Source organism: Notamacropus eugenii, chromosome 5, assembly GCF_028372415.1.
Source record: "Notamacropus eugenii isolate mMacEug1 chromosome 5, mMacEug1.pri_v2, whole genome shotgun sequence".
Lineage (NCBI taxonomy): Eukaryota > Metazoa > Chordata > Mammalia > Diprotodontia > Macropodidae > Notamacropus > Notamacropus eugenii.
Genome location: NC_092876.1, coordinates 77,629,221 through 77,652,880, shown reverse-complemented (window position 1 = coordinate 77,652,880; position 23,660 = coordinate 77,629,221). Strand labels below are relative to the sequence as shown.

General features: G+C 52.4%; 5 protein-coding genes across 20 annotated transcripts; 4 read left to right on the top strand and 1 right to left on the bottom strand.

The window, feature by feature from the left end:
- The first annotated feature begins 1,897 nt into the window (after nt 1-1,897).
- On the top strand, nt 1,898-7,812 carry CCDC28B (coiled-coil domain containing 28B). Of its 7 annotated transcripts, none has more exons than XM_072609866.1 (6): nt 1,898-2,201; nt 5,445-5,652; nt 5,944-6,110; nt 6,498-6,685; nt 6,875-6,897; nt 7,428-7,812. In XM_072609866.1, the coding sequence occupies exons 2-6, from the start codon at nt 5,477-5,479 to the stop codon at nt 7,480-7,482; spliced, it is 609 nt and encodes a 202-aa protein (XP_072465967.1). In that variant the 5' UTR covers nt 1,898-2,201; nt 5,445-5,476; the 3' UTR covers nt 7,483-7,812. The 7 variants fall into 7 exon arrangements, 6 of the variants coding, with proteins under 6 accessions (XP_072465967.1, XP_072465968.1, XP_072465966.1 ...); XM_072609867.1 differs by having other exon boundaries at nt 5,431-5,652; XM_072609865.1 differs by lacking the exon at nt 6,875-6,897 and having other exon boundaries at nt 1,937-2,201; nt 5,431-5,652; nt 7,190-7,432.
- A 113-nt stretch (nt 7,813-7,925) lies between these two features.
- On the top strand, nt 7,926-9,542 carry IQCC (IQ motif containing C). Its single transcript, XM_072609877.1, has 5 exons — nt 7,926-8,150; nt 8,236-8,388; nt 8,577-8,769; nt 8,894-8,997; nt 9,176-9,542. Exons 1-5 carry the CDS (start codon nt 8,052-8,054, stop codon nt 9,215-9,217), a joined length of 591 nt encoding a protein of 196 aa, XP_072465978.1. The 5' UTR covers nt 7,926-8,051; the 3' UTR covers nt 9,218-9,542.
- Nucleotides 9,543-9,910: 368 nt separating this feature from the next.
- DCDC2B (doublecortin domain containing 2B) lies at nt 9,911-15,906 on the top strand. 3 transcript variants are annotated; one of them, XM_072609860.1, is made up of 9 exons: nt 9,911-10,269; nt 10,948-10,999; nt 11,876-11,952; nt 12,204-12,335; nt 13,386-13,532; nt 13,678-13,717; nt 14,077-14,191; nt 14,979-15,082; nt 15,526-15,906. In XM_072609860.1, exons 1-9 carry the CDS (start codon nt 9,995-9,997, stop codon nt 15,574-15,576), a joined length of 993 nt encoding a protein of 330 aa, XP_072465961.1. In that variant the 5' UTR covers nt 9,911-9,994; the 3' UTR covers nt 15,577-15,906. The 3 variants fall into 3 exon arrangements, with proteins under 3 accessions (XP_072465961.1, XP_072465962.1, XP_072465963.1); XM_072609861.1 differs by lacking the exon at nt 12,204-12,335; XM_072609862.1 differs by lacking the exon at nt 13,386-13,532.
- On the bottom strand, nt 15,686-19,286 carry TMEM234 (transmembrane protein 234). Of its 8 annotated transcripts, none has more exons than XM_072609870.1 (6): nt 19,187-19,286; nt 18,724-18,875; nt 18,479-18,545; nt 17,203-17,267; nt 16,837-16,929; nt 15,686-16,566 (listed from the first exon to the last, which is right to left on the bottom strand). In XM_072609870.1, exons 1-6 carry the CDS (start codon nt 19,200-19,202, stop codon nt 16,339-16,341), a joined length of 621 nt encoding a protein of 206 aa, XP_072465971.1. In that variant the 5' UTR covers nt 19,203-19,286; the 3' UTR covers nt 15,686-16,338. The 8 variants fall into 8 exon arrangements, 7 of the variants coding, with proteins under 7 accessions (XP_072465971.1, XP_072465972.1, XP_072465974.1 ...); XR_011967174.1 differs by lacking the exon at nt 17,203-17,267 and adding an exon at nt 18,252-18,372 and having other exon boundaries at nt 16,218-16,566; XM_072609872.1 differs by lacking the exon at nt 15,686-16,566 and adding an exon at nt 16,586-16,679.
- On the top strand, nt 19,256-23,653 carry EIF3I (eukaryotic translation initiation factor 3 subunit I). Its single transcript, XM_072609863.1, has 11 exons — nt 19,256-19,347; nt 19,481-19,573; nt 20,796-20,883; nt 21,086-21,151; nt 22,082-22,231; nt 22,336-22,466; nt 22,598-22,708; nt 22,802-22,891; nt 23,107-23,180; nt 23,273-23,365; nt 23,488-23,653. The coding sequence occupies exons 1-11, from the start codon at nt 19,345-19,347 to the stop codon at nt 23,567-23,569; spliced, it is 981 nt and encodes a 326-aa protein (XP_072465964.1). The 5' UTR covers nt 19,256-19,344; the 3' UTR covers nt 23,570-23,653.
- The last annotated feature ends 7 nt before the right edge of the window (nt 23,654-23,660 follow it).

The window sequence follows — 23,660 nt, the reverse complement described above, 5'->3', positions numbered from 1 at the left end:
TCCTGTCTCCTGTGATCTATATTCTGATTGATTCAGAGGCCAACCAGGTGATTTCAAGCCACATCTCTTCTTCCTCAGCCACTTCTACAAGTACTGACGTATTCAAAGTTGTCCGTGGTCGGTCTTAATCCTGGCCCTACCTCAGTGGACTTGATGTAGCATGTGGTCAAGAGACCATATGACATAGCCGGAGCAGTGCTGGCGCTATGAGGCCCAAGGCTGTAACTGGTCAAGTGTTGGGGAAAGGGTCTCTGGAGCAGATCCCCTTGCAGTATTCAACAGGCAAAGGACAGGAAGGCCGTTCTTAGCCTAGGGAGCAGGTGTGAGCGAAGGCTCATGGGCCATACAGGCATGTGTTTCTGGAACAGTCCAGTTTAGGGAGGGTGTGCAGTATGGGACCTGGAGAGAGAAGTCAGGCAAGATTTATTCACACAGGACACCAAGGCCCAGAAATGAAGCAACTTAAGCCACTGTGAAATGCCCATACCAGGGCCTGTGTTCCTCTGTATTCCTGTAGGCCTCTCCTAGAATGGCTGAGATCTTGTGGTCTGTGACTAATGGGTGCCTGCCCAGCCCTGAGCTGCTCCCTGTTTCTGGGGTTGAGTGAAGAGGGCTGGCAGGCTCAGTGAAGCACTGCCTCCCCAGAACTTGAAGCTGTGTGGGAGGGGGTGGAAAGTGGAGGTCAGAAGGCCTGGACTGCAGTTCCTTCTTAGCCTTATGACCTGGAGCCCAGCATTTCCTCCCCAGGGGCCAGTTTGTTTACCTACAGCATGAGAAAGAACAGTTTGTGAGAACCATTGGTGCCCTTGAAGGCAGACTGATCTGAGGCCCTTTGAGAGACAGGCTAGGCCCAAAGCTTCCAACTGCATCTTCTATCTTTTCATTAGCCCCAGCTCAGCTTGTGTGCCATGGCAGGGGGATGGGAGAAAACTCTAGCTAAATTAGACCAGCATAGAGATGACCTCCTATTGCCTACTAGTGAGCCAGGAACTCCACCCTTGGCTTTGGGTGGGCAGAGATTTAGCTTCTGGCTTGCTGCTCTCAGGGATATCCTGTGTTCTTCATTCTGGGGTAGGGTTGGGGCAGTGGGCAGAAGGGACAGACCAGGCCTCCCAATGGAGCATCAGGTCAGTGTACTTGGAGATCCCATTTCAGCCCTAATGGGAAAGGAGAGGTAAGCTCTAACCCCAGGCCACTTTCCCTATGAGCAGAATCCTAAAACATTTTATAGTCAAGGAAACTTATACCCAGGAAGATCAGTAACTTGCCAGAGGTCACCTAGTTATTGTGTAGCCAAATCGATGTTCCAACATCGGCTTCACACCACTACCCCACGCTGCCTCCGAGCACCTCCTGAACTCTGTTCCCAATGCCCAGTTCTGATGACCTTGCTAGGATACCAAAATCGTGGCTCAGATGTTCAGTAGCTGAATGACCCTGGGCAAGTCATTTAACCTTGATCAACTTGACTTCTCCCTTCTGAAAAAGAGGGGTGAAAATAGCACCCACCTCCCAGGATTGTTAAGAGGATCAAATGAGATATGCGTGCTTTGTAAACATAAAAATGCTAGCTACTGTTACTATCACAGGACTCAAAGTTGTTGGCATTATCTGTGGGTTACTGTATTGTGTCTAGCACTCCTAACCGGGTTATTGTTCTTCAGAGTGGGAGTGACTGGCCCTGGTGGTTTCTGGGAAACTCGGCGGTGAGAGAGGACCTTTGGTGCATCCACCAGCCAGTCTTTCAGTTCAGGCTAAGAAGGGGTCCTCCTTCCCTCCTCCCGTTATCATTCATCATTGGGAGTCAGACCTCCTAAGGGAGGAGCATATCCATGTTAGAAAGCCTAGGCCTGCTCTAAAACTGAGCAAGCCAGGGAACATCGACAGGAGGCGTCCCCTTTAAATGCAGATCACTCCCAGCTCTAGACAGGCTCTGTCTCTCTCTCCTCTCTCTCCTCTCTCTCCTCTCTCTCTCTCTCTCTCCTCTCTCCTCTCTCTCTCTCTCTCTCTCTCTCTCTCTCTCTCTCTCTCTCTCTCTCTCTCTCTCTCTCTCTCTCTCTCTCACACACACACACACACACACACACACACACACACACGACACACACACTTCTGGGGGAGTGGGAGGAGGGGGAGCCGAGGCCCGCCGGCAGGACCACTGCAGCAGCGCAGGCAGGCAGCTTGTGCCAGGATCTGTCCAGGTCAGTCTTTCTTCATGGGGTCAGTTGCCGGATTGTGGGGGATGGAGCTAATGGGATGTGAACCTGCCCTTCCCGAGCTGGCTGCTGGGCAGAGTGTTCCATTTTGGAACGCGGAGCTGCACGCTCCGAGATAGCGTCTAAGTCGGGCAGGATGTCCCTGGGCCACTTGATGGCCCGACACTGGCTGGAGGCTGCGCAGCCGATATAAATGCTAGCAGATACGCCTAGACACCCTCACGCAAACCTGCAGACGCTATGGATGGAGCCATAAGGCCACAGAGAGGGGGAGCTGCTTGAGAGGCTGGGACTGCTGCCCTCTTGGGTCCTGTGTCCCGAGCACCCGGCACCTTGCCAGATCGCTGTTCTAGAGCACTTTAGCAGTTAAAAAAAAACACACTGCCCACAACCACTTGCCAGTACGACCCTCTCTATTTTACAGATGAGGAACTGAGGTTCAGGGAATGATCTGTCCAGGATCCAGGATTGCACTGCTAGTGTCCGGAGCCCTCTGGATCCCAGAGCTCCTGACAGCAGGGCCAACATCCTTTCCGCTCAGACTGAAACACAGAGAAACCCCCAGCCCCAGGCCAGCCGTTGGCACTTAGAGGAAAGCACAGACACAGCCAGTCACATACACAATGATGCCGGTTCCTCTCTGGCAGTCAGAGGGGAGGGAGAGCCCAGGGTCAGGACTTTGACTTGAGCTGGGCAGCCTTGCCCCCTTCCTCAACTTCTCTTGCCTATAGAGAATAGTAGAGGATATTCCTTGAATGGGGAGGAAAAGACCCATTGCAGATCCATGCCCCTGGATGTGCTGACACACACATCCCTGGGGGCGGAGGGCTGGAAACTGAGAACAGCAGGTCCCCAACCAAGAAAGGAGATCCTCTATAGAAGGCCAGAGTGCTGGGTAAAGAACCAAGACATTATTCTCTGTAGATGACCTGGCAGCCTTGGCACAATAACCAAGGCACCTCCCTCAAGGCTCCAGGCACATTTGTTCTCCCTATCATAGGGACGGCTGCCCCTCCTCCTACTTGTCCTGGGCTGATTCACCACTCTTCCTGTGTGTACGTGGGGAAGGCAGGGTGTGGAGGAGCACCCTAGTCAGAGCTTCTAGACTGGGACACCCCCTCAGTCTATCCCTTTCACCAAAGCAGGGGCTTTGAGGCTCACGAGGGAGGGCTGAGGGCTGGGCATCAGTGCTAAGCTAAGCCAATAAGCGGAAAGTGGGACAGAGCTGGTTGGGACCTCCCTAATCATCCCTCACAGCATCAGACCTCCTCCCTGATCCCAACTGCCAAGAGCTCTGCTTGCCATCTGGCCAGTCACTGCCTCAGTTGGACAAACAAGGAGCCAGAGTTCCCAAAGAGGGCGACACCGCCCCCTGGTGGTAGGGATGTGGTGGGCAGCAGTAGCCTCAGGTGCAAGTGAGGGGGTTGTACAATAAAAATGAGGATGCTGAGACCATGGAAAGAGGGAAAGATAAAAAAAAAATTTGAAAAATTTTTCGTACATGTTTCACCTGTTGTGTTAACAGGATTAAAGTCATAGTGATTTTTTTCAAATATATACACAAAATGAAAGTTTTAACCAATCAGTGATCAAGTCCACTGACAGAATTAACAAGGAAGCATTGGCAGGACAGCACACTGTCAGAAGTCCAGCATGCACTGGCAGGAGGAATATGTGTGTAGAATGACTTGTTTATAACACGATACTATACAGTTACATGATGCAATATTTCATCATCAAAATTTCAATGCAGGGAAAGAACCACAAATTTATAATAAATTATTAAATTTAGGATGTGTTATTTTTAACATATATATATATTGAAATGATGCAAATTTTTAAAAAACCTTAAAGGATTAAAGAAAGTAGATTTCCATAGGGGGTGCTGAGTAGTGTTTAAAAATAATTAATTTATTTTTAGTTTTCAACATTCACTTCCATAAGATTTTGAATTTTAAATTTCCCCCCCTTTCTTCCCCCCTCCCCAAGACAGCGCAATCTGATATCAGCTGTACTTATGCCTTCATATTAAATATATTTTCACATTAATCATGATGTAAAGAATTAGAACTAATGGGAGGAACTATAAGAAAGAAGAAACAAAACATGAGTAATTTTTTTTAAAAGGGGGAAGTAGGCCAAATAAGTTTGGGAACCTCTGCACTAGACCCATGATCCAGGCCCTGTCCTTAAAGAGTTCATAACTGAGGAACAGTGTTGGTCCTGAGGCATAGTGGGTGTGAAATGGGGAGTTGTTTCACATAACATTTTTACAAATGATGAAATGGAGGCGAAGAGGAGCCAGGTACCAAGCCAGGGGTACTCTCTATCATAACCCCTGAGTCTGACAAGAGCAAAGGAGTATAGACATCCAGCAGGTGGGGGTGGGGGCTCTCTCTCAGCTGGGGAGAGGCATTGAGAGGATGACACTTGCATCTGGTCTTTAAGAGAGGACCCAACCTCAACAGGTTGAAGATGGAGGAATAAGGAAGGGAAAGGAAAGAGAAGAAGCCTTGATTAAGCTCCTACTGTGTACCAGGCACTGTGCAAGGGGCCTTGCTAATATCATCCATGTCTGGTGTGCAGATTGCTACAGATGAAGTCATTGGAAATGGGAGAGGGAAGGACAAGGGGGTGGTCCAAAGGAGAGTAGGCCAGATTGGTCAGCACATGGAGAGGAGTAGCATGAAGAAGGCTGGGAAGGCATCTGAAGCCAGGGGGTGGAACCCTGGGCCAGAAATTTTATGTTTTAGTGAGTAGGAAATGTCCCTCTCTCTCTGGACTCAGTTTCTCCATGAATACAATATAGTAAGGGTTGGACCAGGACCACAACTCAGACTGGAGAAGATGAGGTAGGGGTGGAAGGACAGCTCTGTGGCATCTCCTCTAGGTGATGAACTCAGGATTCCTGGCCCCTTGGACAAATGTGGCCATGTCCCTGCCAAGAGGGGCCTCAGAAGGCTTCTAATATAACCTATATTTGAATGAGTCTCCTCCAAATCATCTCTGATCAATGGGAATCTACTCAGCTTCCAGACCTCCAGCGATGGGGAACTCACTACATTTTGGGGTAGCCAGTTCTCCTTTTGGACAATGCCTATCCACAGCTTCAAGTCACTGCTCCTTGTTCTCCCTCTGGGGCCAAGCCAAAGTGTCTCACCCCTCTGCCCCATACACATGCCACTGAACAGCTATCATGACTGTAGTCCACCAGTCTCTCTTCCCTAGGGGCACCCTGATCCCTCAGGAGCCAAGCCTGAATGCACACCGAAATGGATGACAAGAAGAAAAGAAGGAGCCCCAAGCCCTGCCTGTCACAGCCTGCACCCCCTGCCAGCGCTCTGCGCAGGGTCCCGGTCCCTACCAGCCGAAGTGCCTCCTTCTCCTTGGGCCTTCCCCACCTTCCATCCCCAAAGCAGCGGACCAAATTTAAGAGGTGAGCTGGTCTGCTGGGAACTCTGGGCTCCACTCTAGGGTGGTTACTTGTGATGTCCCATTCTCTTCTTCTTCTCATCAGGGACAACTGTCCCTGTAGTACAAGGCCTAGATGAGAAGACCAAGGCCTAGAAAGGGCCAGTGACTTGTCCAAGAGTCCTGGGAGGAGCAGGGCCCAGATAGGCCTGGAGTTCCACGCCCCAGAATTGGAAAGCAGCCCTATTTATCGCATCTTTGAACTAGCAGATGTGTAGCCCCTGCCACTGACTAGTGGCTCCTCTGCCCTCCCCAGGGTGACAAAGGAGAAATGCCGTCCCATGCTAGCTGGTGGAGGGGGTGCCCCAGCAGGCACACCCTTGCAGCACTCCTTCCTGACGGAGGTGACTGGTGTCTACGAGATGGAGGGAGGGCTGCTGAATCTACTCAATGACTTCCATTCTGGTCGACTCCAGGCCTTTGGTAGGTTTGTAAAGGGGAACGGGGGGAGGGCAGTGGGACATTGCGTAGAAGGGTTTGTTGGCCCAAAGTCCAAGTTTGGGGTGTCAGGGATTCAATGAGGAATTAGGATTTGAGAGATGAATTCTTTGTATTTGAGTTCCCAGAACAGTGTTTAGCACAAAGTAGGTGCTTCATAAATGCTTACCGATTGCCAGGGTTTTAAGGCTGAGGCTCTCCCTTCCCCACCAGGTTGGCATCTGTGATAGAGCCAGGGATGTGGGACTGAGCCCCTGGGGCAGAACCTAAATAAAGTTGGCCTTGTGGGTTGAGTGTTGAGCTCCAGGGTGGTATTGTCACCCTCCTTCCGTGGGACTGGGCTGTGACTGGCACTGGGCTCTTTGTGGGCAGGGAAGGAATGTTCCTTCGAGCAGCTGGAGCATGTTCGGGAGATGCAGGAGAAGCTGGCTCGGCTGCACTTCAGCCTGGATGTGTGTGGGGAGGAGGACGAGGACGAGGATGAGGCTGAGGCCGAAGGGCTGCCCCAAGAGCAGAAGAAAACGGTGGCTGATCGGAACCTGGACCAGCTGCTTAGCAACGTGAGCTGGGAATTGGGACTGTGGGGAGGCTGGGAATGGGAATCCTTTGAGCTGGTGGGTACCCCCCCAGGATCCTGGAGATATGGGTGCCAGCATCCCCCAAACCCTTTGCCTTGACCTGAGACCACCAGGGAGTGTCTCCATGACCCAGGACTCAGGCCCATCCCTCTGACCTCTCTCCTCTTACAGCTGGAGGACCTCAGCAATTCTATGTATCCTTTCTTGAGGGGGAATGGGGGAACTTGTTAGGCTCTTCCCTGCCATCCTGGGGTGGTTTTTAAGCCAGGAGGGACTCAACTGGACCACGGGATTTAGAGCTAGTGCCCAAGGCCACGTGGTGACAAAAACAGAATTCTAACCGCAGTCCTCTGACTCCATCTCCCCAGAAAGGATCTGCCCAGCAGGCACATGCAGTGGGCGCGAGGGGAGGGGTTAAGGTTTCATCTGGTTATAAGGATGCCAGCTCTCAGCTCAGAAGCACCAGAGTGCCCAACTTTGATGTAGGTGACAGACTTTGGTCGGTGCTGCCCGGTGCCTCCAACCCGAACCGCAGCCTGGGGACGATACGGGCCCGGGGGGCACCCGGTAACCCTTAGGAACGGAGGGGCTCTCCCCAGCCAGGGGGGCCCACACCCTCCCGTTTGAACAGTGACAACGTACTTGGTGACGCCGGGGGCTCTGGGGCTGTGGGCACCGAACCAGGCCGCTCAAGGGGCCGAGGCTCCCTTAACTCCCGCTCCAGACAGAAGCTGCACCTGGCGGAGAACGCCGAGCCCGAGGAGCCCCCCACGGCCTGACGGGGGCCCCCGCAACTTGCCCTCGGCCTCCGTGTCCCCAGACGGCCGAGGCCGGGCCTCAGACCGGAAGGGATGTGAAAGGGGCCCAGGCCCCTTCACGACCCTATGACCTGTCCGCGGCCCACGGAGCCGGGTGACCCTGGCTGGGGACTCGAGGCCTCGGCCCTCACACGACCCTGAGTTCTGACCCAGGTTCTGTCTGACCTCACACGACCCCAAGCTCTGACCGGACTGTGCCCTCCGACTTTACACGACCCTGACCTCTGACCCAGGCTGCAACCTGCCCGGGCTGGGCCCCTGACGGCCGAATTAAACCTTCGGATGGCCGGACACGCACCGGGCTTCTGTGTCTTTCTTGGCTCCTCTCTCGGCTCGCCTTGGGGTCTCCAAGATTGGCCCTAGCGCGGGGAGGGGGGAGGGGGCACTCGGGCTGACCCCGAGGTGGGGGCGGGGCGTCCTCGTCGACTCAGGGCGGCCGTGACGCATTTCCCTGGAGACGGGTGGGCGGGCACGTTTCCCAGCAGCCCCGCGGCCCGGGCGTTTCCGTCTGCGGGGACGTGGGCGTGGCCATGACGAGCTCAGCGGGCGCCGGGAGCGGCCGGGGCGGGGGCGCTCCGGAGCGGAACATGGAGCTGCAGGAGCTGGCTCGGCGCGTGACGAAGCTGCAGGTGGGGAGCAGGCACGGACGCGGCCCGCCCGGGACTCCGCCCCCTGCGGGCGGGCCCCGCCTGACCGCGTCCCCTTGTCCGCCAGGCGTGGGTGAGGGGCCGCCAGACCCGGCGGCGGCTGCAGAGCGTCAAGGCGGAGTACGAGGAGGTGGTGCGGCAGCTGGAGGGCGGCCCGGGCGGGCGGCTGCGCTGGCGGGGACGCTGGCTCCCGAGGCCCGTCTTCTCCCCGGAGCCCCGGGTAAGTGGCTGAGCCCGGCCCTTGGGCCTCTGGAAGCCTTCCCGGGGCGGGGGGCGGCTGCTCTGGCCCCCTTCCCCCCCTCCGGGCGGTCTCTAGCTCCCGTTTCTCTCCGCCCAGCTGCGTCCTCACCTTCCTCCTCCTCTCCAGGGGGCCGGGAGGTTCCCTAGCTCTGTCCTGATTCCCAATAGAGAAGAACCTACGGCCCCAGGGAAGGAGGCAGCAGCCTCGGCCCAGTTCGGGAGCCCCCCAGCAGACTCAGGGGTGAAGAGCCCGAGAGAGATGGCAGCTGGAAGGAAGCGTGTCCAGTGAAGGGGCCCGAGCAGGGAGCTGGACCTGGGCCTCAGCACGGCCTCGTGATAGAGGCGCAGACCAGGGACTCAGGTAGCCCCTCCCCAGGTCCAGGCTAGAGCTGAGCGGGAGCAGGGGCATTTTTAGAGGGGACAGGTATTTCTGGCCTGTTGGAGAGCCTTCACTGATAGATATTTCAATGTTTCCACATTCCCAGAGGAGCTCACACTCCCTTCCCAACCTGCCCAGCTCCAGAGACTCCGCAGACATCTGGCCATGGAAATGCTGTGGCTCCAGCAGGCCATCGTCAGTCGAAAGAAGGTCAGATCCTGGTCTTCCGCTGCCTTCTGTCAGCTTTCCCCCCTGTACGATGCACCCTGGCCATTCTCAGCTTCCCCTCACTTCCAGTTTTTACATCTTTTTTTAACTTTTGAGCTGAGGAGGAAGGATGAAGCCCCAGAAGCCTTTGACTTCACTGACAGCCTCTTATCTTCCACAGTATCTGCTTCTCAGACAAACACTGGATCTCCCAGAAGATTAGCTGGAGAGAGCCGTACCTTGAGTAGTAGGACCACCAGAATGCTGTTATCGGAGAGACCAGACTGTTGACAGGACTGGGCCACCTTCCTAATCTGGGATGAGGATACTGCTGACAAGGGCCTTCTGCTTCCTGACCCCTCCCAGCGGGGCAAAGTGAAGTCAGGACACAACTTCGACCTTGTCCTCAATATTGATCACAGCTCTGTACACCAGGACCTCTCTTTCTGTCCCTTGGACAGAGGACAGGGACTTGGTGAGTTAGAGGGGAGAGCAAGAGAATCAGGCCACTGGGTTATAGGAGGAATAAAACTGCGTCCATTGTGGAACTTGTAGTCTGTTTGGTCTGGTATTTCTGTGTGCTGTGAGAGATTTGGAGGGACACATGTGGTCTCAAGTCCATCCCCACTCCCCCCCACCCAGGTCTAGATGGTAGACCAATTCTCTTTTACAGGAAAATAAATTGAAGTCTTTGAAGAGAAAGGGATTTCCCAAGGCTCAAGTTTAAAAAGTAGAATGAGATTTGAACCAATTCTTAGGGATGGTGTAGAGAGGAAGAGGGGACTGTTGCTCAGAAAATGATTGGACTAGGTAATCAAAGTCTCCTAGTCTGCCTTCCAGCTAGAAAGCTGCCACTTTAAGCTTCTAATGACTGACTAGGATGGAAATGTAGGAGTTAAGCCTCTTGTCTTCAATAGTTGGGGCTTCTAGCCCCTCCCTTCTCTGCCCTGACTGCCTAGCAACAGCTCAGCGTCCCTAGCTAGCTTAGGTCAGCAGCACCATGGCTGCTGCTGCTCCTGAGCCTCCTGTGGCTAGGAAGGTGGTGGTATACCGGAATGGAGACCCCTTCTCCCCAGGGCGACGGCTGGTGGTCACCCACCGCCGTTTCCCTACTTTTGAGGCATTTCTCAATGAGGTGACAAGTGCCATACAGGCTCCTCTGGCCATTCGTACCCTCTACACCCCCCAGCACGGCCACATCATCACTGATTTGTCAGAGCTTCACAGTGGTGGGGAGTATGTTGCTGCTGGCTTTGAGTGTTTCCAGAGGTTGCCGTGAGTTGGGACCAGGGGACCTTTGGGGCAGCTAGAGATTATTACCCATTACCCCAACCAAAGCCTCTTTAGGAAGTTCTCCATGACTCAGTTCCATGTCTACCATCATTCCCCTCCTTAGCTCACAAGGCACTGCTTTTTATCTGTGGGGTCTAGTTTACAAGTCCTGTCTCTATTAATGGACTCAGAACTCCCTAATCGTAAAGGCTGTTTCTTCCCCTGGATATCATATGCTGTAGTGATTGGTGTTGATCAAAATAGGGATCTATGTGTGGAGGGACAGGGCTGGCCATGGATGACCCAAAAGCTGACCTCACTGACCTGAACTGTTAGGCCTTTCCACCTTTGGAGGGGGTGGGATACTGGAGGCCTAGGTCTCCCTTGGTTTAGATCAGATAATATAACTTAGATTAATATCACTGCCAAAATCAGACGTAGTAGGCACTCAGTCCAAGAGCCAATGAGAATCAGGTAAGTAGGTGAAAAATCCATCAGGATGGAAAAAGACTGAACAGGCCTGTCCCCAGACCCCTAGCTGATGTTTAAAGGTTCAAGATTCTTCCCCTCCAATCCTAGGAGTAAATGTGACACAGTTGTAGTGCCAAGGACCTCAGCTGCATGATTGTAGAAGGGAGAGGAGAGGGGGCAGTGGGTGACTTCATTTTCTGTGTCTTTCAGCTACATCCACCATGGAGGGGAAAAACCAGGCAGGATAAACATCAGGTTCCTGGTAGGTTCTAGGGAAGTAATTGTACCCTCCTAGACTTGGCCCTTCCTCATTCATGTTTGCCCCTCGGAGTTTCAGACGTAGTAGGCTCCCAGGGCTAGGAATGTGTGCCTGCCTCCCTGTGTCAGACACAGCTCCAACTTTCACATGGAAAAGCACCAGCTTTAGAGTGATGGGGACAAGAATTTACATCCTAACAGTGGTCACTTCTTTTGTGACCCTGGACAACCTACTTAATTCCCTTGGGCCTCAGTTTCCTCATGAGGAGGTTATAAAATGAGTACTATCAGTTGTCCTCCCTGCCCCAACCATAGGCATAAGCTGGCTGTGAGTAACAAAGCAGACTGAGGCAAGGAGCAGGATGAGCTGCAGATTCTTTGGTTGATTAGAACCACAGGATAGTGATAAACAGAATTTTAATTAGAAGGTACTATCCATAGGCCAACAGAGGCAAGGGATGTGCCCTAAGTCAGCTCAGAGGCCCCAGCTCCTCACCACCCTCCTTTGGATGGGAGGAAGCATGTGAACTGGCAAAAAAAATTCTAGACCTATGGCAGAGTCCTTGGTGTTGCCACATCCTAGCTGTGTGACCTTGGCCAAGTTCCTTCCCTTCTGTGACATTCAATATCTCAATCAGTAAAGTGGGGATGCACTAGTTACCTCTGGGCAATGTTGTGAGGATCATAGATTTAAGAGCTGAGAGGGACCTAGTCTAAACCTCTCCTCTCACAAGAAGAAAGCTGAGGCCCAGAGAAGTGGCAAAGATGACTCCAAAGCTACTGCTCTTTCTCCGTACGGGGCTGGGCCAATGAGATGATGTAGGTCAAGCCCTTTGTCAACCATGAAGCCCTATGTAACTGTCAGCTATCATTTTATCAGGCTCCTCCAACTCTCCCAAGACCAAACTACAGGTCTCCTGGAAGGAAGACCCCAGCCTCAGCCTCCTGCACAGTTCAGTGAGTGGCAAGGATATTGTGGGAATGGAATGGGAATTCAGGGAAAAGCTAATGAGCTGGCCTGTTCATCCCTGGCAAACTCCCTTTTCATTGGTTCATCAAGGGTTCCCAAACTCTGAGCCTTCCTCCCCTCGGGCTGATTTGGGAGGTGAACCCAAAATGGCAGGCCACACAGCTTTGGGGGTGGGGTAGAGGGAAGGGCAAGGAGGAGGAGTCTTCCCTCACAGGCCCCTGTTCTGTTCTTGTCCTAGGGTGTTTAGAAATGGGGATCTGCTTAGCCCACCTTTTAGCCTGCACCTGTCCCTTACCTCCCGTCAGGACTGGGGATCAGTGTTGAGGCAACTGACTGAGAAGGCTAAGTTGAAAGGCGGGCCTGTAAGTAGGTAGGTGCAGGGCCAGGCTGGGCTTTGGTGACTCTCATGGACTTGGTCCTGCCACCTAGTGGCCAATAGAGAGAGGGAAAGGTACAAATGAGGAAATTGAGGCCCCAAAACTTGAATTGTCCAAGATCACTAATGAACCAGAGATCAGTAGTTAGGTTTCCAGACTTCTCTCATCACTGCACTTCCAGAGCTAGAAAGAACCTTTGAGTGATCAAATTAGTTCAACCTCCATTTACAAATGAGGAAATGAGATTTGAACTTGGGTCTCTGATTCCAAATCCTAGGGAAGAAAGGCCATGCAGTCCAGTGGAAGGGGTTCTGACTTTTGAGTCCAAGGACCTAGGGCCAAATCCTGGCTGGCGAGCAAGTCAGTAAATGCCAGGGATTCTCTATTGCCTTCAGAATCAAGTACAAAATTCTCCGGGATTCAAAGCTCTTCATAACATAACCCCTTCCTACCTTTCCAGCCTTCTTCCACCTGGCTCTCTCCAACATGTACTCTTCAATCTAGCAACATTGGCCTCCTGGCTAATCCTTGAACTAAATATCTCTGGTCTTTGGGCATTTTCTCTGGCTGTTTCCAGGGCTGGAATGTTCAGTGCCTGACCTCCCTGGCTTCCTTTAAAGCCTAACTAAAACTCCCCGTTTACAGAATGCCTTCTCCAACTACTCTTGATTCCAGTGCTTTGCTCATTCTTTATTTCCTATTTATCCTATATAGAGCTTGCTTTCCATATTTTTTCCCATCATCTCCCCTACTAGATTATAAGCTCTTTGAGGGCAGGTCTTTTCTTTTTTTGTATCTCCTGCACACTTGGCACAGTGCCTGGCACACAGTAGGCACTTAATAACTGCTCACTGATTGACCTCTTGGGGGTTGGAGTAGATGGTCTCTGAGGTCTATTCCAGCTCTAAATCGGATTCTAATGGTGTGATGAATGTTGGCTTGATCCTAACACCAGGACTTACACACCTCTAGGAAGCATTTTCTCTGGCTGCCTTCTCAGCTTTGCCTCTGCAAGGAGAGACCCTTTCCTTTCTCTCCTACAGACTCTGCACACTGGAGGGGGTGCCAGTGTTGGGCAGAGAAGCCCTGATGAATGGTGGCTACTATGTGGCTGTATCAGAGGATGAGTATAAGGCTCTGCCCTACCTGGAGCTTCTGGTGCCAAGCTCCTCCCTGCCTGGTGGCTTCTGGTATGTTAAGGTGTGGAAGGTATAGCCACAAGGTGGGGATGGATGGGCAGTGAAGGGAGACATCCTCATCTCAGGGTCCCAGTCTGTTACTTTTTCGAGTATCCTACATCTAACCAATCTGCTCAAATTCCCTTCTGTGTTACAGGCGCCCACCAAGACTTGAACCCAGAGCTTATAGGCAGAAGGTAGGTTAAGTAAGACAGCCAGGGAAGGGTGGAAAGAGGATGAGATTGATAAAACAGAGAAATAAACTGGATCCTAAAGCCAAATCACTTTCCATATTTTACATATGGGGAAACTAAGACTCAGAGCAAGTCACACACTATTGACTAGTAGATACAGGTTGCAAGCTCACGTGTACTGAGCCCTAGCCCAGGAGCTGCCTTTAACATCATCCCTGTGACTGAGGCCACCAATATGGCCATGTCCAAAGACATTAGGAATCATACTGCAAAGATGCAAAACAGGACTTTGGGAATTGAGAGTTCTGACCGTGTCCCAGCCTGGTCACAGGAGATGTAGACCAAGGTCTCCTCTCCCCCAGGCAGATACCTTTAGGGCTCCAGCGGCCCAGCTGTCACAGAAGGAATCATCTGTTTCCTTTGCCAGACCTAGGCTGGCCCGACCCCATCTGAGAAGGCGCCCCCTACTTCAGCCTGGTAAGCTGTCCCTCCATCCCTCGTGACAACCTCATGAGGTAGGTGCTAGAAAGAGTGAGGTTCATTTTACAAGTAAGGAAACTGAGGCTTGGAGAGAGGTCAGGTTACACAGCTAGTCCAAGACGAAGATAGGATTCAAACCTAGGTCTTCCAGGCTCTAAGTTCAGCACTTATAAAACCTCCTGCATCCTGTTCTCCCCTTCACACACTTTCCCTCCCCTTCCCCACTAGGGTATCTCCAGAAATAGGCTGGTCTGCAGGGAAGTGGTTTGTGTCTGGGCCCTAGGCCCAGTGTGGTCTAATCTCCAGCATGGGCTGGCAAAGAACAGCTGGCACCAAGCTGTGTTCCAGTGGGGAAAGTGCTGAACTTCTCTGAGGCTCAGGTTCCATTTTTGAAGCTACTCTGCAATTATTCTCCTTGAGGGGTGGTAAGAAAATGTGCTTTGTAAACCAAGATGTAAATATGAGGTATCACAGCTGCTGCTTCTAATGCTGAGTGGGGCAGAAGATGCCAAATGGTGATGGATATGACCAGTGACTTAGAAACCTCGTCTTGTTTCTTAATCCCATGAAACTCTTTGGTGGCCAAAAACATGACTGAGGAAAGCAGTCAGTATGGGGAAGGAGACTAACTTAGAGAAAAAGGAAAGAGTCCTTGACTGTGGGTCAGAGGTAAGGAGGGGAAGCCAGTGGCTTGGAGACAAGGAGAGGGAATCCTGGCCACAGATGCTTTTCTATCTTCTGTATGATCTCAATACAGCATCAACATGTACCCCCTTCCTCACAGGAGAAAGGAGTGTGTATGGTGCACCCCATGCCAGGAGGGAACTGGCAGGTGCCCAGGAAGTAGAAGAGAATGGGACTACCTTGACAGAGGTCCCCTTGGATCAGGTATGGGGTCTGTGGCCTTAGAAGAGAATAGCTGAAGAGTGTGTAGAGTCCCACAATCCATCCAAGGTGAAGCAAAGTGCTGAGAAGTAGGCATCAGAAGATCTGGGTTCTAATCCTGGCTCTACCACCACACTCCAATGGCTTGCGAGTTCCCTTTGGTGCTCCTCTGGTGAGACTATGGGTATCCTCCCATAATTTCACCACTAGGGATCCATTCTGCTAGAGGCCATTACAAGGGTTCCAGGGGAGCACCCTGACTGTCTACTGGGCCCAGTTACCTTGAACAGCTATCATCTTTCACAGTGAATCAGTCCCTTCATCTGTACAGGGGATTCGTGAACCAGATAGTCTCCAGGGGCCCTTTGCACTTCTGCTAGGTTAAGGGGTCTCTGCTCTGGGATCTAAGTTGGCTCCCTTCTAGCTGATTGTTCTTTCTCTTCCAGAGGGCTGCAGAAATGGTTGAAGAAGCCTATTTCTTGGAAAATGCTGCCTAGGGTAGGTGGTATGGAACTAAACTTGGATGCCATTCTGGAAAACCAAGAAGCCCTGCACAACCTCCTTCCCTCCCTCCCTTTTCCCAGCCCCCAGCCAGCATTCCATCAGTAGCCATGGCACAGGCTTTTATTGAACCGACCCACCCTCTTCTGCTGTGATCCCCCACTGACGTTTCTAGTTTGCCTGGCCCACAAACCTGCAAGTAGCCTGCCTAGACAGGGGAAGAGAAGGGTTACCTTCCACCACCCAGTTGGGTCTGATACCAGGTAGGGTAGGAAGGACACAGGGGCATACACACTTTGGCCTAATAAAGAAGAATGTTTTCTTGGCTTCTGGGTTATCTGAGCTTTGTCTCTTACCCATGTCTCCAGACCATATCCCACTCTAAAGTCTGGACCAGGAAAAAGAGCAGCAAAAGCTGGTTATGAAGCTAGCCTCTCAACCTAGGGGACCAGGGGCCCTCGGACGGGGAGAGGAAGGAAGGTGTCTAACTGACTGTAGCACATGTGGGCTCTGACTCACCACCAGCCCCAGCCCACATCAGCTCCAAGGCTCAGAAGGCCCCTAAGTTTGAGCTTGACGGGTACTCTGCACCTGACATCCAGGGTGCTCTGCACAAACCACAATACTGGCTGGAGGCCAAGGTCATGAGAGAGGTTGGGTCACACAACAAAAGGGGAGGGAGTTTCCAAGGCATGAAACTTCAGGTTCAAAGTGGTGAAGTCTTTGAGCCCCGCTCCTCCCCATGAGGCCTCACTGAATCATAGAGGAAGAGGCCACTGCCAAGGGGAAGTCAAAGACAGCCTTCTCAAGGAAAGCTCAAGCGTAGGTGGCTCAGGATTCCCCCAGCCCAGGGTTCCCTGCTCCACTGCTCCGTCGTCTCTGGGTAGGGCTGGCCACAGGATCCTGTCGTTATTCTGTCTTGCCCACTGAACTTGCAATGCAGAGCATGATTCCAGAGACGGTGAGCACCATTCCCAGGGCAGGACCTGGGTCAATCAATCAGCCAATCAATAGTAAGCACTTACTATGTGCCAGACAAGGCTAAGTGGTGGCTCAGAAAGGAAAAGGTCTTCTCATACTCCAAGGTTCCCTACCCTGACTGTAGGGAAAGAAGAGGCAAGTGTGCTAAAAGACACACCAGAGACTAGATGCTCATCCCCCCAAAGACCATAGGTTTTTGAAATGCACAGAAGTCACCCAGCTTGGGCACCTAAGAGCCTGGCAAGTGATTTCTCCCCAGGAGTGGTCTTACTTACATTTTCCACCAATGTCTTCCCCAAGGAACTTCCCGACAACCAGGGTGACAACAAGGGCCAGGGAGTTAGTGATGGGCACAGCCAGGGACAGATCTGGAGGGGAACAGTTTGATGACATTCCCTGGGGTCCACTCTAAAGCAGGAAAGGTATTCCCTGCCCTCACAAAGATCTGGTCTAATAGGAGGGGTGTGGGTGTTTATCTAGGTTAGAAAAACCAAGTAATAGACTTGAAGTCAGGAAGACTCAGGCTAGGATTCCACCGCAGACACCCATTTCTCACAACAGGTCATTTGGATGAGTCACTTAAACCTCCTTAAACTGACAAGGTTCCTTGTCAATAAAACTGAGATAAGGACAGTACCTACCTCAAAGGGTGTTGTGAGGATCCGATGAGCTACTGTATGTAAAGTGCATTGCAAACCTTGGAAAGCTACAGAAATGCCAGCTATTATACTTGTTAAAAGACAGACACGTATAGAGCTTTGACAGTTAAACAAATACAACAATGAAGAAAATCCAGTCAGGAGGAGTGCAGCTATTAATCCAAGCCTTATTTCTCTTTTACTCTTGGGAGGGATCAAGTTCTTAAGAATACTAATGTTTTCAGCACTCACGACCTTTCACACTAAACAATGAAGTCATATGGTGCTCACAGTCTCTGAACTCAGATTCTGCAGGGCAAATTCAGTGATCTAGACATAGTAACAACAGACCTCACACCCTGCCCCCCCCAAACTTGCCCCATCCCAAAAGGATACTAGAAAGACTTTAAAGTAAGCTGTGTAGAAAACCAACCAAGCTATGTCTATCACCATGGGGAATGGATGCAGCAACTCATAAAGGTAACTCCTAAAGCCTAAATCCTGAAAGGAGTGTCCACATCACATTAATGAAAGGGATTTTTTTAAAAGTAAGGAAATATACTTCAATCTTCTAGGGGTGGAGGAGTAATTTATGCCTTTTGGTTGACGCTAAAAAATACAGAACAGAATAAAGAAAATGACAAGAATAAACAAAACGTTGTCCAAAAAGGACCTGAGTAGATGGTAATGTGAAGAAGGCCTGGGAAGCATTATTTGCTTGCATGTAAGTCAAATGGAAGAGTAGGAGATCTGTCCAAGAAGCAAAGAATTCTTTAGTGGTGTCATCTTGCCCTCCAAATATTTAACGGATCTGTGGTTCCTTGGGGGCATTCTCTTCGGCTGATGCAACCATGCCTGTCTATCCCGTACAACCCATGAACCCATCCCCTCCTGTCCAATTGGTTTTTTATCCCTTTGGCTATGAGAAAATAGGCCCGAAGACGTAAGGCGTCTTGGTCAAGGTCACCACGGTAGCAGAAATAGGATGCCAACTCAGGTCCCTGAATGCCAAGTCCAAAGTGGGGGAGGGGTGTCAGGAAAATGTTACGTACCCTTCGGTAAGACTGAATTGTCTCCTTCAGGCCCGGATCCATCTCTCACCCCCCCAATGCCTGGGACGTGCCAAGGTTACTAGGGTGGGAAGCCCCGTCCCACAACGTAGCACGGTTATAGCTGCTAAGGAAGCATTAGATCGCTACGTGAACCTCCCTGGCAGGCTGGATGCCTACTGGCCGCAGCCCACCCAGACGACCAGCCCCCAAAGCAGAGACGCACCTACCTGTTGATGCCAGGGTGAGGTAGTAGATCAGGGAGCCACACTGGTTGAGGCAAAAGGGCACCAGATACTGGGGTGGAGAGGAGGGAAAGGCTGGGGTCAGCGCAGCAGGCGGCACGGAGCCATCCGAGGCGCTGTCTGCCAGCCCAGGGAAGGGACAGTCCCTCAGCGCTTTGGTCCGCTCAGGACGGGATGCCCGACCCCGGCCTCCGCACCCCCATCTCGGGGACCCCTGCACGCGGCCCTACCTGGGAGCTGGAAAACAAGGCCTTCGTCTCCCGCAGGAGCCGCTCCAGCCGGCTCCCCGCCCGCACCGGCTCCACGGCGCCCGTGGCCCTCTTCAGCAGCGGGTTGGAGCCGCCCCACAGCACGGCCACCAGCACCAGGGCACATGCCTGCCCTGGGAGGGGGAGGCCAGCCCGTCACTCACCCTGCGGGGCTGCCCCCCGGAGCCCTCCCCCCACCTCCCCGGGGCGGGGAACTGAGCGCCGGGGGGCGCTTCCGGCACTGGCTACCGGCGTCCCCCGGGCCAGCAGCAGCCTCAGGGGCCCCGTCTGTAGGACGGAGGCCATGACCATTCCCAAGGAGGCGTTCCCCGAGGGCTCCCGGGGAACACCTGAAGAAAGCGCGGGGCGCCCGCCGTCCTTATTATTACAGAGGAAGAAACGGAGCTGGGAACGCAGGTGGGGGGAGGGGCTGGGAATTCCTCACCCAGAGTCGCCGCCATGACAACGCCGGAAAAGGAAGGCTTCCACTTCCGGGGCCGGCCCGGCGCCGTGACCCGGAAGCTCAGTCCCTCTCTCTTCCGGTAAGTCCCTCACGCTGCTGCGCGGATCAGTGGCGCCGGTGCGGTCGCTTCAGCCGCCGCGATGGTGAGTCCGCTTGGGGAGGGCGAAGCAAGGAGGGGTGGGAGGCCAAGGGGGCAGAACACGGTGCCCTCGCCCAAGCCCGTGCCCTGACAGTGACCCCCCCCTCCTCTTTCCCCCGGCCCGGTGCCGTCCCCAGAAGCCGATCCTGCTCCAGGGCCACGAGCGATCCATCACGCAGATCAAGTACAACCGCGAGGGAGACCTGCTCTTCACCGTCGCCAAGGACCCCGTGAGCATGCGCGGCCCGGAGCGGGGGGAGGGGAGGCTGGAGAGGACGGGGAATTCCGCTGGGAAGGGGGAGGGGCAGAGGGGGGAGGGATTGGGGCGGTCCTAGAGGAGAGCGGGGAGGGAAGCAGCTAGGAGGGGGCTGCATGGGAGACTGGAGGAGTGGGGAAACTGAGGCAGTGCTCGTTTTCATGTGGTTGGCATAGAGGCAGCTCGATGGCCCAGTGGATAGAGCGCTGCCAAGTTCGACTCCAGCCTCAGAGCTTTATTAATGACTCTGTGACCCTGGGCAAGTCACCCAAACTGTGTCCTCCTCTGTAAAAGGGGGCCATAATCTCACTTTATCTGACCAGGTGATTGGTTGTGACGCTGGAATGAGGCCGAGTGTGGAAGGCATTTTGTAAACTCTAAGGAGCTTCTACAACCCTTCATTATCATGATTAACCCCCTGCCCATTTTACACATCAGGTCTAGAGCCCTGGTCTCCTGATTTTGAGGTTCTTCCTGCTATACAAACCTTCTCATTGCTACCTTCCAGTTTGCCCACAAAACAGTTACGACCATCATCACCCATCCCTGGCCCATCGCCTGGGGAGAATTTCTCATCCTTGGATGTAGATGGTGGCTGACTTGGTTCAGCTTGTTTTTTAACCTCCTCTTGACTCAGGAGGGAGACAGGGCTAGTGTGGTTGCTACCTGAGGAGGCTGCTGCGCCTCTGCAGAGATGGGGCCTTTTATGTCAGGGGTCAGTCAGTGCTGAAAACTAGGGGGTCAGATTGAACATTCGCCTGCTGAGGTAGAATCAATATCCGGTAAAGGAAGTTGGCTACAAGTTACCTTGAGGGAAGATGTGTGAATGGTTTGGAGGACCAGGGAGATACATATGTAACTGAATAGCTATTGATATACAAAACATGTAATTTAGCGGCTACTAAAGCTTCAAAGTATACTAAGACTTCTGGGGTACCCCGTTCAAGACATAAATCTGTTCTCAAATCATTTGTTTGGGGCATGCTACAGGACACAGTTTGATCTTAAAGGCCCAGTCACATATTCTTTCACAGGGGCTTGGTTAGGGAGTTTCCCTGGTAGGGAGGCAGGAGTTATCGAGGGGAGGCAAAGGCTGAGAGCCAGCAAGATAGAGGCTGCTGGCAGACTCTGGGGGGAAGGGAAGGTTTTTTCCTGGTTCCTCTTCAGCAAACTAACTAACGTCTTTGCTTCGCTAGATTGTCAACGTCTGGTACTCGGTAAACGGAGAACGGCTGGGCACCTACACGGGGCACACTGGAGCTGTGTGGTGTGTGGATGCTGATTGTATCCTCTAATGCTGCTGCCTTAAAGAGCTGGCGTATTCTCTGTTGGTCAAAGACAGAGACGCCCGACTGTGGTGTTGTCTCGGGGGGGGGGGGGGGGGGGGGTTAAAGAGATTCAGACAGCTTCTCCTGCCTCCCTTTCTCCCTGCCAAACGGAAACGGTGACACATGAATTTGATAACATTCCCTAACAACTTCTCCAGGGGACACCAAACATGTCCTTACCGGCTCTGCCGACAACAGCTGCCGCCTCTGGGATTGTGAGACAGGTAATCAGATGATCTACTTCTGTTAGGGCCCCTCATTTACTGCCTTGGCCTCCCAGGTCTGGTCACTGGGTGGAGTTGGTCATTTGGGAATGGGCTTGACTAGTGTTAATGGGGTATTGGATATCAGGTAGACTCAGACAATGTCAGAATTGGAAAGGGACTTGAGGATCTTGTAGTCCAACTTCTGTCCTTTCATGAAGGAGAAAACTGAGGCCCAGAGAGGGGGGAGTGACTTGGTCCAAGTCACAAGGTTAGGAGCAGGGATGGGCCCAGAACCCAGTTCTTCTGGCTTCCTGCTCCTCCCCACACGTAGTGCTGCCTTCTCCAGGCTGATGGATTTGATACCTCCTTTTCCGTGGCTCCCAGCATCAGCTTAGAAGGCAATGCTTATTCTGGAGATATATCTTCATAGATTAGTGGATCATTTTGCAAGGCTGAACCTATTCCTAAGATGATTGGTCAGAAAGTTCAGGCTTCCTGTTCCTGGCATTCCCCTCCCAGACTGGGTGAAGCAGTTACCTAGTGTGTTCTCAGGATTCAGGGATGGACATCTGTTGTCCAGTTTGAAGGAAGCAGATTTTACCTCAGTTTAAGAATAAGCTTGTTAATGTAAAACGGCCTGCCTTAGGAAACTGGGAGGGCTTCAGCACAGGACAAATGGTCACTTGTCAGGGGTCTGGAAAGCATTGCTGGTCATGCATGATTTGGAGTTGGTGACATCAGAGCGTCTTTGACTTGAGGCTGGGGAAGTGGGGGTGGGGTGCAGAATTCAATGCTGCCTTATTTAATGTCTTGTTCTCTGACCTGAGCCCAACCTTCTGAGGGGTCATTTTCACCAATGGAACAGTAAAGCTTGGTAGAGATGGGGTTGGGGCCTATTGGAGGCTGAGGAATGGGAGGAGCAGTTAGCCATTCTGTACTTATTCCTAGGAAAGCAGCTGGCTCTGCTGAAGACCAACTCAGCTGTCCGTACATGCGGATTTGACTTTGGAGGCAACATCATCATGTTCTCCACGGACAAGCAGATGGGGTACCAGTGCTTTGTCAGTTTCTTTGATCTCCGGGACCCCAGCCAGATCGGTAATGACATATGGGTGCGGATTCAGGGACTCAGAGTGGAGGTGGGGTCTACTGTAGCCTGGAGCCAGTCTTCACCATCTGTCTACTTACTACCCCCCAAACAGATAGCAATGAACCATACATGAAGATCCCCTGTAATGCTGATGCCAAGATCACAAGTGCCGTGTGGGGACCCTTGGGGGAATGCATCATTGCTGGCCATGAAAATGGGGAACTGAACCAGTACAGTGCTAAGGTGAGGTCCAGGGAGGGGTGAGTGTGGAAGGATCAGGATCTCGGGAGAGTGGCTGGGATCACCTCCCAGCAGCTCTGGCCTCCTGGTGGTGAGAGGGGGAGTGATGTACCTTCCACCATGCCTTCTCCCAGTCTGGTGAAGTGATGGTGAATGTTAAGGAGCACTCAAGGCAGATCAACGATATCCAGACATCTCGAGACATGACAATGTTCGTCACCGCTTCTAAGGACAATACTGCCAAGGTGGGTGCTAGGCTCAAAGCGGGTCTGACTGATCCAAATCAGGGGTCCTTCCCTTCTCTCATGTTTCTTTCCCCTTCTAATATGTGTTTTTAGCTCTTTGACTCCACAACCCTTGAGCACCAAAAAACATTCAGAACGGAGCGACCTGTCAACTCAGCTGCTCTTTCCCCCATCTATGACCACGTAAGGCAGCCCTGGCTCCCCTGCTCACCCCTAAGTCACAATAAAGGCTGATGGAGCACTTCAGAGGGAAGGGGTTGGGTGGTAGACCTAGGGGAAGCTTTGAGGGAAAGGCTCCCAAGTCTGATAGGGGAAGAGATTTAGAGGTTGCAGAGATGCAGTACCCTAAGGGCAGGACCTGACCTAAAAGCTCCATCTGGACCTCCTCCTTTCTGTAGGTCGTCCTAGGTGGTGGGCAGGAGGCCATGGATGTAACCACAACCTCCACCAGGATTGGCAAGTTTGAGGCCAGGTAAGTGGGGAACCCATTTCCTGGAGGAGGGAGGTCATGAATAATTTACCTAGGGGTGAAGTTTTGATGTCCACATATTTCCCATCCCCTAGGTTTTTCCACCTTGCCTTTGAAGAAGAGTTTGGAAGAGTCAAGGGTCACTTTGGCCCCATCAACAGTGTTGCTTTCCATCCTGATGGCAAGAGGTAAATACACTTTGGGGTGGGGCTCAGACAAGGGTGACCTGTCCACTTGCATCTGCTCTGTCGGTGAGGGGTCCTGCAGTACATACACAGGCCTGTCTAACTGCTGTGTCCTCTCCTTGCAGCTACAGCAGTGGTGGGGAGGATGGCTATGTCCGAATTCACTATTTCGATCCACAATACTTTGAGTTTGAGTTTGAGGCATAAGGAATCAGAACTGGAGTCTCCTGAACCTCCCGCTCTCTGATTAATGAGTTTGTGGACACTAAAAAATAAACCAAATGGAGTATGCCCATGG